This window comes from Neovison vison, chromosome 2, assembly GCF_020171115.1.
Source record: "Neovison vison isolate M4711 chromosome 2, ASM_NN_V1, whole genome shotgun sequence".
Lineage (NCBI taxonomy): Eukaryota > Metazoa > Chordata > Mammalia > Carnivora > Mustelidae > Neogale > Neogale vison.
The window spans coordinates 200,389,987-200,410,017 of NC_058092.1; the positions used below are offsets into that span (position 1 = coordinate 200,389,987).

The following is a 20,031-nucleotide window of genomic DNA, read 5'->3' on the forward strand; positions in this document are numbered from 1 at the left end:
GTCAACAGTAAACTACCTTACAAAAAAGTTCCAGGCCCAAATGGTTTTTCCTGAAATGCCATATAGAAACCTGGCGCTCCTGCACCCAGAACGACAGACAGTGACCTCTGGGAACTCGGGGCCGTCATGCTGTGAACACAGTGACTGTCAAGGCCCGAACAGGATGACACCCCAGGGATGACGATGCTGTGCAGGACTGCCCGTCCTCCCCTGTTCTGAGCAACTGTTGAGTCTGCTTTCCTGAGTTTTCTCCTCTGACAGGAGCAATCAAGCCTTCCGACTCCCAGGAAGCCTGCCCTGCCTCTCCCCCACGGCTGTTACTTTAATCTGCGGCTGGAAAATCAGGTGAAGACAGCACGCACAGAAACTTCCTATCACTGGTCAGTAGTACAAACCTACTCAGAGCACTGCACCCCTCCTGTGTGTGGCTATAAATCAAGTACTGTTGTGCTCCAGAGTTTCAAATTCCTCTAGGTCTTCAGAAGAGAGAGGTGAATACGATTTTCAAAATGCCGATACATTTCAAATCTGAATTTTAGAAGAACAGATACTTCCAGTCGCGAGCCCACTCTGCCCTGGGAGTCAAGGCTGTGCTGCTAGAAACAGCCTACTCCTCTCCTGTTCCTAGCACACCTGTGACAAAGTCAGCAAGAAGATTACCTGACTTTTTGAAAAGCTTTTCCAAAACATAATCATCATTGCTCTGTTCGCTGGTCTCATTCTCATTTTCACTGTCCCGCTTATGGTACCGCCTTTTCTTCACGAGGTGTGGAATCCGAGTTCCTTCAAACTTAGCATCTCTGCGATGCTTAGAGCTCTTCAGCTTCCGCGCGGGCCTCCCAGGCTGCTCCAGGGGCTCCTCCTCTGGCGCACTATGTTTCGTTTTTGACTTGTGCTTACAAAAATTACCTTCTGATTGCTTTTTCTCCCAAAGAGGCTCTGTCTGAGCCTGGCAGTTTTCTCTCCCGTCAGAAAGACCCTGCTTTTCATTAAAACTTTCCTCACTAGAGACGCCATCCGGTTTGCTGATTCTCAGAGAATCTGGACAATCCCCCTGTCCGTTAATCACGGCCGACTCCTCCAGTCTAGACACTGCGTTTGTCCCCTCTCCAGGCCCATCACTGCCAGGTAGATTCCGAGGTGTTTGGGGGGCATCGTTCAAAGGATCACCTGGATCAGAAGTTACTGCATTTACTTCAGCTCCTGTCGCTGTAGATTTCTCTTCAGTGGATGGGGCCTCATTTGTGGATGCAGCAGAATCAGGAAACTTTTTGCATATTGGAACATCATGGTCTGCTCCAAAGGCTGGTGGAAGTTTTCTTTTTAAATGGAGCTTGGAAGCCTGAACTTCTGAGCCAGTTCCTGTAAAGAGGAAAAACACGCTCAAGTTACATGACATAATTCTTCTGTACTTTATGATTTTAAGTGAAATTATTTTATGTAATACCTGCAAAAATCGCGCTCGTTTCAGTGCTCTGGGAAGGGTCAGGACTCGTTAGAGTGAAGAGCTCATAAAGATCGTTGGACTTGAAAAATCGCCTTTGCTTTGGATCTTTCAGCACTCTGTTTGTCAGAAACTGCTTGAAAATTTGTCTAAAAAGATAAAAATTAAACTGGTATAAAACAATGTTTAGCTGCAGCTCAAAATCCCAGCTATAAAACAACATGAGAGATAGGGTAACTGTAGCTGGACAAATGTGTACATCATCCCCAAGCTTTCCGCCTTAGAAAATTACAATTCAAAGTTCATAAAATATCGGGCGGTCTCCCATGCCTGATGGAATTTAAATTACAAAGAGTATCTTATTATTTATACCCAGTGAGCTTTTTCATCTCCAATGTCACATGTCAGGAATCACCTTGCTACATACAATCACATGACTCGAAGCCTCTCCAAACTGGAAAGAGTTGGATTCTAGGACTCCTGGACCAAGAGTCCCCAGCCCTGCCCTCCTCAGGACCCCTCTGTGATGGGATTCAGGATACTCTCTTACCGGGCCTTTGCGAAGCCTTCCCTGGGAGCCATCTCACCCACCTTCCGCCCACTGATTCACACTGCATGCTAAAGCTCCACATCATCGTCACTCTTGCCCAGACACCCCCACAAAGCAGTTCTGCCCCTTCCCGCACCCCCTCCCACCCTGAGGCGAAAGCACATCTGAGAGGACGCTCTCCCTCACAGGGCACAGCTCGTCTCCTGCCCTCTCAGAATAAGGCCTGGAAGAACACATAACCTATCTGGGAGTGCCCCAGTGCAAGTGGAAAGCAGGGAGCTTCCCTTTAAAAGCTGGGGTGCAGTTCAAGAATAAAGTCCTGGCAGAGGAGGGGGAGAAGCTGGCCGTATCTCCACCCCATTGTTAAAGAGCCCCTTGTCTAAACCCCTACTCGTACAGAGAGATGGAAAAAGAAACAGGTGTCCTGGTCAACCTCCCCCTCGGGGGCATTTGAGCCAAAGACCCATGCTGAACACAACTGCAAAGTGTGTGAAAATTCCAGGACATATTTCAACTTTGTTGCTTCTTAAAATTTTTACAAAAAAGGGCACCTGCATGTCTCAGTGGGTTAAGCCTCTGCCTTCAGCTTCATCTAGCCCCACATCGGGTTCTCTGCTCAGCAGGGAGCCTGCTTCCCACCACCCCCACACCCAGCCTACTCTGTCTCTGCCTACTTGTGATCTCTGTCAAATAAATAAATAAAATCTTTAAAAAAATTTTTTTATGAAAAAAAGATGGTACACTATAGTAGATATGTACATTCTCTTAAAGAGTAATTAAGATGAAGTTGACACACAAGCAGTCCTTGAGGTTTTATAAGGTAGAAGAATGATCAAGTTCAAAGACATTTTTAAAAAACTCAAAATAAGCCGTTTAAGCTTACTTTAGTGAGAAAGAAAAAAATACAAAAATGAAACAACAAAACACCCCCACATATCCTTTAAATTACAGCAACTATTGCTCTAAGATAAGAATACTTTTTTAAAACAATGCATTTAAAAAATTCCCTGCTCAACCCTGGTGGCGTACTTCTATAGCTATACCCTGACCACACGGCAGCCAGGAGAGCTGTCTCCGGTCACAGCCGCCACCTGTACTGACCGGTGGTAAATCTTTTCTTCAATGGTGCCGGCAGTCAGAAGTCTGTACACAGTTACTTGTTTCTTCTGGCCGATCCTCCATGCTCGCTCCCGGGCCTAGAGCAGAGATGCACTTCAACAAGCACCCTTCCCCATGACAAGCGCTCAAGAAAACAAACAGAGCTGGCCGCTTCCTCCCCCTGCCAAAGCCCAAATTCTGCCTAATGCCACTAAATACACCTCAGGCCCATTAAGGAAGATAAAACAGGCAGATGATAAAGAAAGGCTGAGCCACCTCTAGCTGAAAAACAATGTGTGTCTGTAACTTTGCCCTCTCTCTTTGTACCCCAGACACGGTGATGAACGCTGCAGATAAAACTGCTGGCAAGAAGCGCCTGGGTGGCTCAGTGGGTTAAAGCCTCTGCCTTTGGTTCAGGTCATGATCCCAGGGTCTTCGGATCAAGCCCCACGTTGGGCTCTCTACTCAGCGGAGAGCCTGCTTCCCCCTCTGTCTCTCTCTGCCTGCCTCTCTGCCTGCTTGTGATCTCTGTCAAATAAAAAAAATTTTAAAAAAACAAAAAACTGCTGGTGACTCTGCCCACCTGTGAGGCCGAGGGTGCCTTCCTCCTTGCCTAGGACTAGGTTACAACCAAGACAGGGGCTCCGTGAGCAAGCTGACAGGGGCACCAAAGGCCCCTCCCAAGGGCTGGCCACTCAACTGTCTGTCACTCGTACTCCCCTTTACCTGTGTGTCTGTGCTTGGGTTCCAGTCAGGATCGTAGATGATGACTCTGTTTGCCCCCGTCAGGTTGACTCCTATGCCACCCACCCGCGTAGTCAGAAGAAACACAAATATGGATGGGTCCTAGAGTAAGACACACAACACTGAGCACGCAGTTAGGACTAGTTTCAGCTCTTCATCTCTGTCTTTACATATTCCACACACTGAAACCTCCTCCTAATACAAAGGATGGGCTACATCCTAGAGACCGCTGGTCAGTCTAGATGCCATCTCACAACTTCTGCTTTTAATACCAATTATAGTGGCAATAGCTCAGGGGTGGCTTTTCAAGCAGGAATACATTCTTTGTTTACACACACAGAATCCAGCAATGCCCAGGGGTAAAAGCAAAAAGTCCCCCTCTACCTGCCACCCATCCCCAGGGTAAGCAGGGCTCAGGTGGGTGAGGCTGCTCTTCCTTCCTCTGCACAGAGCAGCACTACTGGGTTCTACTGTTCAATTCCCCCGTGTCACCTCATTGTATCTTGTAATCAGTGGCTGTCTTGAAGCAATTGCAGTGGTACCATCCATCTTGAGATAAGAATACTTTTGAGCTCTAAGGAATACTTCAAGGATGTCCAACATCTGTTTGGGAGAGGGGGTGGGGTAAGAGTTTAAAAATCAAATACACACCCTCGGTGAGGTCCACCTTTGTCTAAACAGTCATACCTTCCCACAGGCTTAAATTAAAAGGGGCTTCTTGCTGTGAGGCAGATAAATGTAACTACTACGAGAGTATCTGGTTTTTCCCTATTGTTCATTCTTATAGGCCATCTACCTGAGTTCAGACCCAGACTTGCTCACACCCTAGAACCTCACGGTAAGCCTTTTAAGAAAGCCAACTTCTGGGCACCAACTCTAGAGAAAGATCCAAGCTCCCAGAGAGATTTACAGGCTGCCACCTCAGTATCAGCAGGTGAATTTGCTTTTAGAATCATTATTTTAGATCATAACCCATTTCTTCACAACTGGCTGTAAGTCTTAAAGAACCAAACTGTTTCTTGTACGACGTCTGTATACTCACTTGTCTTGACTGAGAAAATAGCAATACTCGTTGACCCTGCTTGTGCCATATCTTCAACAAGGACTCAACTACTATCATTTTCCCAGAACGTTTCCAGTATCCAAACTGATCTTCTTCTAGTTCATCATCTGGAATACCTTTAGCATTCTTTGGACCTCCAGAAAAGAGATCAGGGTGGTTGCAGATTTTTCTTAGGGCTACAAGTCCAGAGAAAATCTATGGTATAAAAGAATTAGGTGCATTTGGATTATGCCATATAAAATAACATTCACTTGGGAAGGAAGGGAAGGAAACTATCTGATATGTAACACAGATTAAAAAGTAACTCTTGGGGTGCCTGGGTGGCTCAGTGGGTTAAAGCCTCTGCCTTCGGCTCAGATCATGGACCCCGGCTCCTGGAATTGAACCCTGCATCAGGCTTTCTGCTCCGCAGGGAGCCTGTTTCCTCCTCTCTCTCTCTGTCTGCCTCTCTGCCTACTTGTGATCTCTGTCAAATAAATAAGCAAAATCCTAAAAAAAAAAAAAGTAATTCTTGGGGTGCCTGTGTGGCTCAGTTAGTTAAGCATCCATTCCTCATTTAGGCTCAGGTCATGATCTCAGGGTCATGGGAATTAGCCCGCAACAGGCTCTGCACTCAGCATGGCGTCTGCTTGTCTCTCTCCCTCTCCTCCTCCCCCCACCCACTCTCTCTCTCTTTCTAAAATTAATGAATATTTTTAAAAATCTTAAAAAAAAAAAAGGAATTCTTCATCAGCTTCTTAGCTTCCTCCCTATTCACAGCATATTAGGAGCTACAAGAAATCAACCTTCATTCATCTTTTCTTGACAAGGGAAGTTCTCTAGAAACAATAACATTCTATTGGATCAAACATCTACTGGTCATATTTAATTGCTAATGACTTATTTTCTCCTATTAGGAAAAAAAATACATAATTCACAGTATGTAAAAAAATGACTCATCTTTTATGTGAATAAAAAAATGTCAGGGTGCCTGGGTGGCTCGGTGGGTTGAGCCTCTGCCTTCAGCTCAGGTCATGATCTCGGGGTCCTGGGGTCGAGCTCCGCATCATAGCCCTGCATCGGGAAGGGAAGCCTGCTTCCCTTCTCTCTCTGCCTCCCTCCCTCCCTGCCTACTTGTGATCTCTCTCTGTCAAATAAATAAATAAAATCCTTAAAAAAAAAAAATGTCATGCCCATCTAAACTAGGAGAAATCAGGTAAATGACTTAGCAGATGCATTCAAATACTACATTAAGTGGGCGCCTGGGTGGCTCAGTGAGTTGAGCCGCTGCCTTCGGCTCAGGTCATGATCTCAGGGTCCTGGGATTGAGTCCCGCATCGGGCTCTCTGCTCAGCAGGGAGCCTGCTTCCTCCTCTCTCTCTGCCTGCCTCTCTGCCTACTTGTAACCTCTCTCTGTCAAATAAATAAAATCTTAAAAAAAAAAAAAAAAGAAGCACTTCAAATACTACACTAAGTACCCCTCATTAAAGGTTCTGTAGTTAAACATATGCGTCAGAGGTTGAAGTTCCACCTACTTATACAGTAGAATATCAGAAAACATATCTGCATGGGAAACACAAATGGGAAAGATATCGCGGTGGTTCACGCAGCAGAAGAACACAGGAGACTGGGGGTGCCTGCCCTCCAGGCCCCAGCAGGAAGGCATCCTTCACAGCTTTCCAAGTGTGACCCAAATCCACCTCGTAAGTACAAAAGCTCAAGAAGAAAAAGATAAACCATAATTTAAGCCAAGGTAGTTCTACTGGCAAACAACAGTTAAACAAATAATTAAAAATCTGAATAAATCAGGATTATTTCAGAACTCCCATGAAGAGTCATGTGTAACTCCTCTTTCTGCCTCCAGATTGATGCTTCCAGTACAGCGGCCACAAGCCACAGAAAGCCAGTCTAAACTGAAATGTGCTGCAAATGTAAAATAGCCAATTTGGGAGACATAGTTTTAGGAAAAAAAGGGTAAAATACCTCACGAATAATCTAAAATTTTTGATTACATATTAAAAATGACATTTTAGATCAAATTAAATAAAATTCATCACCAAAATTGACTTTACCTGTTCTTATCTTTACCTTTTCGAATGTGTCTGTTAGCACAATTTAGAATCACACATGTGGCTTACATTCAGTATTTACAGGTCAGTGCTAATCTAGATCACCTGAAGCTTCACAACTTGAAGGCACATGAAGATAAGGGCAGATTTAGGAGAGATGAATAAATGTGAATGATGTAAGAACCTCTCATGAGGCCAATCATAGATGAAATAAGAGAAACAGTGAGCTATGGCCAAAAGAACTGAAATGACTTCCTCTGGAAGAAAAAGCATGCAGACATGTTGGGACACAGGCAGCCACAACACCCACACTCATCTCTTTAGCAACCTCTGCGTATGAGCAGGAAGTGTGTTTCAGAGAGTAAGATGCTTGCTACTTAGCTGTACCTCCCATGAGGACAGACCCAAGACTAAGAAGTTTTATATGTCTAGTAAATAAAACACAATTCACACTTTAGGACCCTGAGGCACAAAGAAACTGATTAGTTCATATGGAACTTCAAAGTATATGCTGATTATAAACCCACTACTTATGCTTACTGAACAGACCTTTACCAGCATCTGTTACTGAGTATTGCCAATAACTAAAATGTTATTACTTACACAAACACTTATGATAGTTAATTCTTCCTTCAGGCCCCCGCTAACCCCAGCAGTCCAGGGCCACTTCCCTGTGTTCTGCTCGGAACAGACATCCCTGTAGGACTCAGAGTTACAGACCCTGTACCGAGCACTACTCTTCTGCTAGACCACATGATGTGGGGTTCAAGTGTAATGGTGCTGCAATATAGACAAAAGCAAGTGTGCTCAAATGTAACTGCCCGTTGTCTTACTTCTGCAACAGCTCTGAATTAAGGGATGGTTCACACCCAAGTTTTCCCCAAGAGGAAACTGTGAAACAGGACTAGTACTAGCTTCCTTTCCTCCCCACTTCCCTGCTCTATAATTCATTTCTGACCTGCATATCTCCATTGAGAATTCTGTAAACTTCTTTGGAATCAATAAAATTTTGGTAGACTTTATGTTGCTCCTCTGTAAGACGGCAAAATAAGACCTATGGGGGAGAGGAAAAAAAAAAAACCCAGAGAATTAAAAAAAAAATAATTAAAACATCAACAAAGTTTTCTAATCAAAAAAGCACAACCTATACAATATTAACAATGTACCTCTTTTTTCAAAAAGCCAAAATGGTGCCCCAACCCGAAGCTAAACAAAGACACAGTCACCCCTTCTCATCAGTTCCTCCACTTCTGTCATCCATCAACCTCTTGGTCCCCACCCACTATCCCAAAAGTCCCTAAAGATTGGCTTCCTTCCCAAAACAATGTTCAGGACGAGGTGCACAAGTCCTCCTCCATCATAGCCTCCAAGCGCTCAGACAGCCCATGCGCCCCTCGCTCACACTTCACTTCAGCAAACTTGACCAGGGACCCTACCCTCACTTGACCTGGCCCCTTTCCTAGAGGTCAAAGCACAGGTCCGCGAGTTTACCAGACCTGTCCATCCTTCCAGCCCAGCTTTGCCTGTTATTCCATGCCAGAATGTTCCCTTTCTGCCTCTCAATCCTCCTCTCCTTCTTCATGTTCACTCTATTCCTTGGCTAGTCATAAACCCAAGACATTTTCCTTTAACTACCCCTCTGCCACTTACTACCTCTGCCTTGTAAACTTTCACATGAAGACTGACTCAAACTCCTGCCTTCAGGTCATAATCCCAGGGTCCTGGGATCGAGTTCCTCATCGGGCTCCCCGCTCAACAAGGAGTCTGCCTCCCTCTCCATCTGCCCCTACCAGCACCCCTACCCTGCTCATGCGGTCTCTCTCATACTCTCCCTCCGTTCAAATCAATAAAACTCTTAAAAACAAAACAAGACCAAAAAAATGGACCAAACATCAAAGACAGAAATCAAAGCTATCAGTCATGATTCCCTAGTTTTCACCCCCTAAAGTTTATCTACTTTATCTACCTCACTTTGCTTTCTTTGTTTTGTTTTGTTTTTTAATTTTCAGGGGAACAGCTAGTTTCCTGTTTGGGAACTGGGACAACCCTCTGACCTTCCCACCAGATCTAAAAACCCTCTCCTCTTCCTCTGGACAGTGCTCCACCACCTTACTCTCTCCAAAAACTGAGGGGGGAAAACTCCCTAAAAGGATTATGTGTACTCACAATCCCCAAACCCTCCCCTTCCGTCTCTTCCGGGAAAAGCCTGGAGGGCATACCCACTGAGAAAGTGCTATGAACGAGCTCACTAATGATTTCCCAGCAGCCAGCCACGCCGAGTCCCTAGGCCTCATGCTTCCACTTCCCCCAACTCCTTCCTGCCTTTCTGCCTAGGCCTCCTGTCTTCCCAGCTAGCCCCTCCAGATACCGGCTCCACTGTAACTTCTTTCCTCTCCGTCTTGTGTATGTGCCTCGGGCAACCTCACCCCTGCTCATAACTTCCACACCTTCCTGGCTCTGAGGTCACAAATATATCCCTGCCTAGAACTCTCCTCAGAACCCAAGACCCACCTATAACTGCCTTTTGGGCAGGCAGATGTGCCGTGGACACTTCAAATGACCCGAATCAACTCACAACTATCTCCTCTATGCTCTGTCCTTTGGAAGTGCCGGTCAGCAGATCCATCCCAGCATCTAAACAGGAACCTGGGAAGCACCCACCAGCCCCACACCCTCCAGGGCTCAGGCCCATCCCCTCCAGGCCCTCCCCACCCCGCTGTGGACTCTGGAAGGACTACCTAACTCACCCCTTTGCCTCCACTTTCCTTCCCCTCCAATGCTTTCATATGCTGCCTGAGTCATCTTTTGAAAATATGAATCTGAGTATTTCTAATTCCTCACTTCTTAAATTTGTATTTCAGTCTTTAAATACAATGGCAACAGAGAAAAGCCTTTTCTCTGATAGCCACAAGGTTAACTGAACTAATCATTCAACAGATGCTTAGTGTCTGCAAATCACTGTTTTAGGTGTTGCGTGGCACTTTAAGGTCCCGATCTCAAGGAGATCTAGTCAAGAGTCCCGATCTCAAGGAGATCTAGTCAAGAGCCTAGTGGGATCTTACAACTTCAGTGTGTGGGAAAGCTGGAGGGTGGGGTGAAAAAACGTCCAGGAAGAGGGAACATCACATGCAAATGGAAAGACAAGTGGCACATGTCTGGAAAACAGGAACTGTTTCCAAGCCATTTGTCTTGGATGCCACATGGATTACAAAGAAGAGACGTTCTGGGACCCCATAGTGAAAATAAATTGGTGCAAAGAAGCTAAATCAGGATTCTTGATGGGAAGAGGGCCATGAAGGTGTGTCAGCAGGAAGACGAGCCTGGGAAAACAAAGCCAGCGATGCTGTGCGGTACGGAGTGAGGTGGAGAGCGCCCACGGCTGCAGGCCAGTAAGACCGTCCGACGCTGGCCGCACTACTTTACGAGGATGAGGCGCAAAGTGAGCATGCGAAAAAGGACAAAACAGCACAACAACTGACGGATTTGGATCGGTCACGGCAGAGAGCACTGTGGCCCAAGACACTGGCGGCAAAGGGAGACCTGTCAGGAGATGTGGAGAGATCAAGGGTTGACTTTGGAAATGAGTTTGGGGGGAGGGAAGAGGCGGGGATGAAACCAACCTTGGTGACAGATCTCCGAGACCCTTTATAGTTTCAACACTGAGAATCTACAATGTATTTACTGTTCAGTGTTGAAAAGAGGGTGCAGTCATCTATTGCAGTAACAGAACACTAGGATGGGCTTTAGAAGAATGCCCCTTCTACAACCTGAGTCAGATAACGTCACTCCTTGGCTCCGTCTCTACCTATGAACCGCTTCCTCACTCACAGTAAAATCTGAAGTCTTCACCACGACCAGCAGGCCCTGGTGACGTAGCCAAATAACTGACTTCTCCCTGCAAGTATTCTCATCCTTCTTCCTGCCCTCAGGCCACAACGCCCTCCCTGCTGGTCCTTCGAGGTAACAACACCCTTCTACTTCCATCAACCTGGAATGTTCTTCTAAGAACCCCATGATTTGCTTCCTTTACCTTCTTTAGGACTCTGCTCAAATGTCTGCTTATCAGAGAGGAAACATCTCACTGTCCCTTTTAAGAAGCCCACTTCCGGTGCGCTTGCGTGCCTCAGTGGGTTAAAGCCTCTGCCTTCAGCTCAGGTAATGCATGATCCCAGGGTCCTGGGATCGAGCCCCGCATCAGGCTCTCTGCTTAGCAGGGAGCCTGCTTCCCCCTCTCTCTCTGCCTACTTGTGATCTCTGTCTGTCAAATAAATAAAATAAAATCTTTAAAAAAAAAAAAAAAGCCCACTTCCCCAAATCCTCACCCTATATGCCCTATCCCTGTGACTCTGCTCAGGGTTTCCTCCACATTACTGCTGCCTGCCAGGTGGCATGTGTGTCTGTGACTGTCTCCCCTCCTCAAGAATGAAGGTGAGCCAGGAGAGCAAGCAGTTTCTCTGTTCACTGCTATCTCCCAGGAACAGGCCTGGCACCTCCAATTTATGGCATGAATGAGTTGGGGCTTGAAGAAAATGGGTAAGTTCAAAAGTGCAGCCGCAGGAATCTGTGTGTAAATAGGACAGAGATCACAGCCTGTGAACTAAGGAAGAGTCTTGCTGAGGGCAGGTGCCACAGCAGGCTCACTTGTCCCATACAGGTATATACAGATAGAAACCAGCTTCCCTGAGCACAGCAACCACACCCCTTAGCCTTACCAATTCTGCATGTGAAAAGCAGAATAAACAGACAGGTATACCCACACAGTAGGAGTGGGTTGGTAACTCCTGGATTTACAGACCTGTTCATTTTTATCTGGCAAAGAAAGGCTCATTTTGACATCTGACTTCATTCTCCGCAACAGGTATGGATTTATGGTATCTCGTAAGACACATGCACATTTATAAGCAGTTTTAACCTTTAAAAAGAGAAAAGGGCAAACAATTACTTATGTTTAACAAATGCATTTGTTCTTACTCTCAACTGATTCCAATGTTTAAAAAAAATTTCCAAAGACCTATGGTTATACATAATTGGCTGGAAATGGTTGAAAATAGTTTGGAAAAATTAGGATAAGTTCCATATACTCCAGAAGGTGGTACCTTTCCAAAGGTATCATCAGTTAAAAAAAAACTTATTACTAAAATGTACAACAAAAGAACTGGTAATCTAATCTTGTGTCTAATTCCTCCTCCATACTTTGCTTTAATTATTATTATTATATTGCTAGACCCTACAGTAGAGATTTCTTCGGTTCTCGACTACCCTCTAGGGGAAAAAAACGGCTTTCAAATGAATCTCTGTTTATAATCTTGCATTCTCCTAAAGCTACAAGGGAAGTGCTGCTCTGCAAGACTGAAGATCAAAAGCTAACTCTGGGGGAAAGCTGCAGCTATGGGAGCAACCAGATAATAAGCAGAGATTACTGCCCACTGGGGATTTAGGAGAGTAAGTTCAAGAAAAGCCCTATGATCCCAGAAATGAAAGGTCACTCTAGCCTGAGAAGGAGCATATGGTTCTGTAATGGAGCATAGCCACATGAGATGGGTATTAACTGTATGTAGAAAAACAAAGACCCCCAGCTCTGGAAACACTCCCTCTGCAATTCACTTAACGGCAAACAAAGAATTCAGTAAATTATTGATACTTAAAAAAAAATTCTGAATAGGCTTAACAACCTAGTAAATTACTATTTAACGGAACAAGAAAAATTTTAACCAAAGTCTAACAAAATTAGCTGCAAAATGAATGAAAATAGAAGAGCTTGAATGTAACACATACAGAAAAATTCACATTAAAAAATTAACATAGGGGTGCTTGGGTGGCTCAGTCAGTTAAATGTCTGCCTTTGGCTCAGGTCACGATCCCAGGGTCCTGGGACAGAGCCCCACATTGGGTTCCCTGCTCAGTGGGGAGCCTGCTTCTCCCTTTCCCTTTGTCCCTCCCTGCCCCACTATCTCTTTCTCTTTCTCTCAAATAAATAAATAAAATCTTTTAAAAAAAATAATAGTGAAAAATATTTTTAAAAAACCCTAAGAATACCCTCACTCAAGTACATATACATGTATACACACATATGTGTGTTCACCTTGTGTGTATGTGAGCACGTACAGAGAAAAAAACAGGATTTATTTGGAACAGCAGACAATAACAAATAAGTTCAATTAATCAACAACTTCTAGTTACAGGTAATATCATAACTGTATCATTCAGCCACTGATTACAAATTATCCTTAAGAGGATGATCGGGTACATATTATGGTTTGGAATACAGAGATAATAAATTTCAAAATTTAATGTGATATTACAGTCCCGCCAAGAAGTATACTGTTAAGATTCTTCCTAAAAATATATACAGTATGTTAAGGAAACTATCTCCATATCCCCACCTCTACTCACGTATTTCTCCTCCAGAAGCACGAGTGAGCTAGATGATGATGCTGAAAAACCAGGGCTGGGTTGGTGAGTACCTGGCCGCTCATTCCCACTTTCTCCTGCCTGCCCACCCCTCTGGAGAGTTCTCCTTCCACCACCCCTCCCTGTTCCTGGCCCACTGTGGTGAACTCACAGGGGTCAGACTTCACAGTGGCTGGGGATGGGTCTGTTTTTCACACCCAACTCTCCTTAGAGGAAGAACTGAAACTCTGGAATGTGGTGGGGACAGGAGAGCAAGGAAGACTAAGAAACCCAGTTTTAGCCTTGATGTTCAGCCACATATTCTGTCCAACCTTCCTAGGCAGTCCTGTGCTTCAGGCAGTAATGTGGATTCTAAATTTTTTTCCCATCTGCCTCCCTGTCTCTCTGACCACACCACATGGTAGGGATCCAGAATTGTATTTCTCTTAACTATCACTCCCGACCTCCCAGTGCCATGGAAAATGGAGACCAACTGAACATCTAAGTTTCCTTCCTATTCCTGACAAGGCAGAGTGATATTACTCACCAGTTATGCCTTTTCCAGAGCTGAGAAACCTTACCTTAGGCCAGTCACCAAACCATGGAATCTCAATAAACCCTGAGCAAGAATGAGGAGGTTCTTATCAGTTCTAAAATCTAAGCTTAACATGCAAAGCCAAGAAGCAGGCCATATTCTTGGTAACTAATGTTCTCCCCCCTTACCTTCCTCAGCCCAGCACAGTCATCTCTCTTCCAGGAATCCTTTCTTGACTCCCACAAGCTCTGATATTAGATATCTCCCCTGATCATAGTCCTCATTACCCTGTACTACAATCATCCTACTGGACTGAGAACACAATTCAAGGGAAGGTTCTGGTTGCCAGCCACCTCTCATCATTTTAGCCCCAGCCTGAAACAATAAATAACTGCTGACAGATGATCTTCTTGGGATTCAGTAACTCGTGGCAACCATGGACTTAAAACAAAAAAGCAAATACAAAAACAGCAGCTCTGGAGCCCCTGGGTGGCTCAGTCAGTTAAGCATCTATCTGCCTTCAGCTCAGGTCATGATCTCAGTGTCCTGGGATCAAGCCCCATGTCGGGCTCCCTGCTCAGTCGGGAGCCTGCTTCTCCCTCTGCCTGCCACTCCCCCTGCTCAGGTTCATTTCTGTCTGCCTCACTCTCTCAAATAAATAAAATCTTTAAAAAACAAAAACAAAAAGTTCTGCTCCCAAAGACCTTAAAACCTACAAAGGGAAAACAGGTAAGTACATAGACTTCTAACACAAGGATGTCAAGGAAAAAAGAGAATGTTTAGAGGGTTTCCAAATCTCTCTGTAAAGTGATTTATTAATTCCAAAGGAAGTGGTTAATTCAAAGTTTAGAAATCTGGTAAATACCGCCTCACCCAAGCAATCAGATACTACCAACTGCCACTACCCATGAAGGATAAACCAACAGCACGTGCTAAAGTGAAATACCAAGAAAGACAAGTCACAGAGAGTGGAAGACAAACCCAAAGGGAGGCACATTCTACAAAATACAAGGCCCGTCATCTGGAAAGTCACAAAAGGCAAAACAAAAACAGAGGAAGTGTTGCAGATTAAAGGAAGACTAAAGAGACAAGGAAACTACTGGAAGAATTGACAAAATGTGGATGACTACAGTCTAGACCTCAGAGTTGTATTGTGTTAAATTTCCTCCTGATTTGGATATTTTTACTGTGGTTATATAGGAGGCTGTCCTTGTTCTTAGGAAATACACAACTGAAGGATTTAGAATAAAGGGACATAATGTCTATAACTTGCTCTCAGATGATTCAGGAAAAACAAACAGTATAAATTTGTGTGTATGGGTACACAGACGTAGGGAAGGAAAGATAAAACAAATGTGGCAAAATGTTAGCAGATGCTAATAACTGGTGGATCTAGTAAAAGAGTACAGGAGTTCTTTTTATAATTTTTCCAAATTTTATAATTTCTACCCCATTTCCTTTATCTTAGGGGCCCCCACGTCTTGTTTGTTTAATGGGAAAAGATGCCATTTGGAACTTTTGCTCCCCACCTTCTTTCTCAGAATCACCATCCAAGTCCAGGTTCAGGTCCTCACCACCCTCACCACCCTGACCCCTAACAATTCCCAGAGGTCCCTCAAAGCCAGCCTCATTCCCATCACCACCTGCAGCTTGAGTGGCCCTGGAAGAGCAGCCATCTTTCAGCCTCCCGCTCAGACACCTTCGGTGGCTCTTTGCTGCCTGAGAGCCTCTGCCTCCCTTTCAAAGCCCCCATCTCTGGCACCCACACCTTCCCGGCTACCTCACAAGCATCTCCAGGGCAATCAGGCATGTCTCTTCACTGTGGCCCATGGCCACAAAATATGGCTGTGTTCACACCACTGCCCTGATCTAGAATGCCCTCACTTTTCTTGGTCTGTTTTCCCAGAACTGGGTTAAAGAACATTTAAATGTTGCACTAAGTCCTCTCTGAACAACTCAGTCCTCCCTGGCTTTCCCTTCTCTAAGCTGTTACACTATCTTATAATATACACTAAATTATAGTGTCCAGAACTGATTCATTCTTGTTTTACACTTTCTGACTGGTTCTGAATATATTAGATAATTTTTTTAAACTCATCTGGAAAAACAGGAGCTCTCAAGCAAAAATAATTTTGTGATTTGGGGCAGATACCAGTTTATAAGCTTGGCCATTTCCCTTATATTATGAATGACTTGGCTACAAAGTACAGTATTAAGTAGGAACAGTTTAAATATTAAAACGCCTACAAGTGTTAGCTGCCTACTACATTACCTGCACCGGGGAGGCATTTGAATACCCCCCCATGGTGATGGGGACTGAGAACTGTTCCATGAACACAGGCAATGTGCCTAGCTTTCCTGGGAAGATGAAGTCAAAGAGCGACCACAGCTCCCGGAGGTTATTTTGCATTGGCGAGCCAGACAAGATGATGCGATGAGGGGTGCGGAACTATTTGGGGAAAGAAAACACTTTTTGTTAAATCCATTTTTCAAGAGATGATCACCATCCCTACCCCAAAATATGTCCACACAATCCTGGTTATTTAACATTTTTACATATCACTTTAATCTCCAAAATGTAGACATTTTATGCAATATAGAAAAAATAAAGAGGGAAGAATATTCAAGTTGAACACTAGGAATGAGAGTTGGATTGGATTACATTCAACTGATCCCTACGAGACACAGTCAGTAATGTGAATAATTTGAATTTTTTAAAACCATGATTATGGGCAAGAATAAAGAATTTTCTGCACTAAGAGTCAGTAAGTGTAATACCAGAGTTTATTTTCAATTAAATACTATTGTCCCTGGAAATCTCCCTTGTTATAAAAGCTCATACCTGTTTGCAAGCAAGGGTGACAGCAGCATTTGGATTTCGAATTTTGTGTCCCTCATCCAAGATCACATAGTGCCAGTCATGCCTACTAATGTCATCTTGCATCAGCCGAATGTAGGAGTAAGAAGTGATCAAAATGCCATGACAATGAGCAATATCTCGAATTAGTTTCTCCTAAAATGATGATAAAATGGTAAAACCAGTTTTAAATAAGCTCATTGAAATAAACTAAATGAACATGATTCTTTAAATGGTAATCTTTCAATGATGTAATCTAATGTACTTTTAAAATATGTATACAATCACAATACATACAATTACAACTACATATTATCAGCACTGGAAGTTTATGTTTCATTACTCTGTAAACACTGACTACTAGATCTACTTAAGGAGGAGGGCCCTCAAAAGAAAACTAGAAAAAGTTACAATAAGTAAACACTTAACCAATATTTATTTTTCTAAAATATCCTTTGTGTCAATTCTTGTTAAACTTAAAACAACAAGATAGATGGGAAGTGATTTGTTATTTTAAAACCAGAAAAAGAAAATGCGAGAAAGGCCAGAGAGACCAGAAAGACAAATTCAGGCACTCTACTGATACAGAACATGAATTCCAGGAGGAGAGAATAGAAAAGGATATAAAAACAATGATTTTTTTTTTAAAAGACAGAAAAAAATTCTGAGGAGAAACAGGAGTCTATAGAGCAAAAAGTAATGGAGTGTCAGGGAGAAACACTGAAAAGAGACCTATCGCTAGGAATATATCTACCAGAATTCCAAAAGTAAAGAGAAAATGCTGTAGCTTCTAGTCAGAACAAAACAGAAGATTCCCTTCAGAGGAAAAAGACACCTCTTCTGTTACACTAAACTGTCAGAAAACAAAGAGCCAGACTTTCCATAATTGTAGGGGAAACGCTCTGACCCTGGAATTCTGCACTGATCCAAACTAGCAGTCATGCTTGACAGAAAAAATAAATTCTACCTCCAGACAGACAAAAACAGAAAATAAAGCAGCCAGAGAGGCCAGGTATAGTACATGATATATCCAGCCAGGTGTGGTCACTGAAAGAACACGGTCCCTTTCCAAGGGCAGAAGAAAGTGTGCCGGGAACACACAGCACTCTGCAGAACAGCAGACAGCAGAGCTCCCAGGCCCAGAATGCTCACTGCAGACAGAGCACTCCCAGCAACTCCTTGAAAAAGGACAGAGTCCTTATGAACCCCTGGTTTATGGGGGGAGACTGTAATAATATATCAGGTCACACAGCTGGTAAGTGGAGGAGTCAAGATGTGAACATAGACGGGCAGCTAACTGCAAAGCTAGTATTAACTAAGTATCAGGCAACGTTGTCTCATACCTAACGGTGAAAAAAAAAAAATTTAAGGGTAAATTACATGTAATATTACACCAGTTCTTTCAAATATTACAGGTATCCTCTGCTTTTCCAAAGTTCAGTTGGCTTCTTCGCTGTTACAAAACACATACATTAGTACCCGTTTTTGCCCACCCAAAGAAAGCCAAAGAGGATTTTCACTTTTATAAAAAAGGTGAAAAGCAAAAGCAGCGTTCTGTCTTTGTTGTGCAGTGAGCCTTTATAGAGGCAGCCCACGCCCCGAGCACGAGAGGGGCGCCACCAAGCTCCTTGCCTGAGAACTACACTCAGCATCTGGGCAGCAAGCGCCGTAGCCTTGAACCGGATCTATAAGCATCTATGCATTATCTCGATTTATTTTGTGCATGTTAGTAAGATGTATCCTAAGGTATCAGAAAAGCCTAAGAGAGGTTACTGTTTGGGTAGGTAACGCTCAAGAACTTTTCCATATAAATTAATGGTAAGTGCTTCTTCACTTCAAGCCGTTTCAGGGTACGAAAAGGTTTTGTAGGAATGCTCTACTTTTGGACAGCAAGGAAATCTGTTTTAAAACAGTAAGTAAATGTTTAAACACTGCTTTAAATATTAACTAAACCTTTAAGAATAAATCTAAAATATAAAGAGGGGTATATTTGGGGACGCCTGGGTGGCTCAGTTGGTTAAGTGTCCACCATCGGCTCAGGTCATGATCCCAGGGTCCTGGGACAGATCCCCACGTCAGGCTCCAGCTCAGATGGGAATCTGCTCTCCCTCTGCCCCTTCCCCTGCTTGTGCTCTCTCTCACTCATTCTCTCTCAAATAAATAAATAAAATCTTTTAAAAAGGGGGGTTATATTTTTAAGTGTCACTATAATTCTAGTTTAATATAACAAAATCTTGAATAACAACAGGAGAAATATGTGTACTAAAAATCCCGCCCTGTCCAAGGGTAGAAAGGGGCAGAGATGACAGACACTGTCCACTTTTTAACTGTGAAAGAAAACCACGTTGGATTATATTTGTAAAAAAACAAGCCCATCTACTGACCCACAGCTGCTACTTCCACATGAATACAAGAAAAGAAACAGACTGTGGAACTGTCAAACCACTCTAGGGGGAAAAAGTAATAGAAAATAGAAAAAAAAATCAGGAAAATAGAAAATATAATCGCTGGTTTCAGATGAAATGTACCAGGAGTCTCCACAATGACAGGGTTATTAGCAGCAAGACTTTCCCGTGGGTACACACGGCCCAACCCTCAGACCCAAACAAACCTGGCACTGAAAGCTGAAAATATGGGCATTACCCAAGAAACGCAAACAGAAATGGGGCAGGACTAGAAATACAAATAGCAGACAGAAAGAACTGAACAGAAAAAAAGAGGGATATTTTATATTTTAAAGGAGACCGTGCACACCGGAGAAGGAGCCCCGCACCAAACCCGGGGCGCAAAGCCGTCAGAGCTGTGCTGATGAAGCAGGACATCCACAGCCGGCAGGGGACCCGGCACAGCCTCCCAGAGTCTGACAGACCAGAAGAGAGAAAGTAAGATTAAAGAAAACATGAGGTCAAAAATTAAGATACAAATGATGTGAGCACCACCATCCCCAAGCTCCTTTACATAGTATCAGCAGTTTCAGACCACACAAAGAGTACTCATTCTTTGCGCGGCACTGACTCTAAACTCAGGCGGAACAGTCAGCCAGCGCAACCTGCTAAAAAAAGGAAAATGAGAGAATAAGGTAAAAACAAAACTCAGTGGACCCTAAAAAAACAAAACTGGCAGAACTGAAAAACCATAAAATGAAATAGCCCACTGAAAAAATCAAACAAAACAGACAAAGATCTGTCAAGTCAGCCCAAAGACCAGACTCAGACGCAGAGCATGAGAATGTCGAAAGAGCAGAACGCAGATGGAGACACTACACAAATGTGGCTTCTCTCCACCACCACTAGTAAGCTAAT

At 43.8% G+C, this 20,031-nt stretch overlaps 1 protein-coding gene across 2 annotated transcripts in view; it reads right to left on the bottom strand.

The window, feature by feature from the left end:
* The window catches only part of ERCC6 (ERCC excision repair 6, chromatin remodeling factor), a 71,697-nt gene that overhangs the window by 4,261 nt on the left and 47,405 nt on the right, over positions 1-20,031 (bottom strand). For both annotated transcript variants that reach the window (XM_044240008.1, XM_044240007.1), the window contains 10 exons: positions 16,715-16,885; positions 16,145-16,321; positions 11,743-11,859; positions 7,906-8,001; positions 4,879-5,094; positions 4,329-4,439; positions 3,819-3,938; positions 3,096-3,190; positions 1,448-1,593; positions 661-1,362 (listed from right to left, as the gene is read on the bottom strand). In XM_044240008.1, the coding sequence (XP_044095943.1) occupies positions 661-1,362; positions 1,448-1,593; positions 3,096-3,190; positions 3,819-3,938; positions 4,329-4,439; positions 4,879-5,094; positions 7,906-8,001; positions 11,743-11,859; positions 16,145-16,321; positions 16,715-16,885 (1,951 nt within the window). The remainder of the gene's footprint in view (positions 1-660; positions 1,363-1,447; positions 1,594-3,095; positions 3,191-3,818; positions 3,939-4,328; positions 4,440-4,878; positions 5,095-7,905; positions 8,002-11,742; positions 11,860-16,144; positions 16,322-16,714; positions 16,886-20,031) is intronic.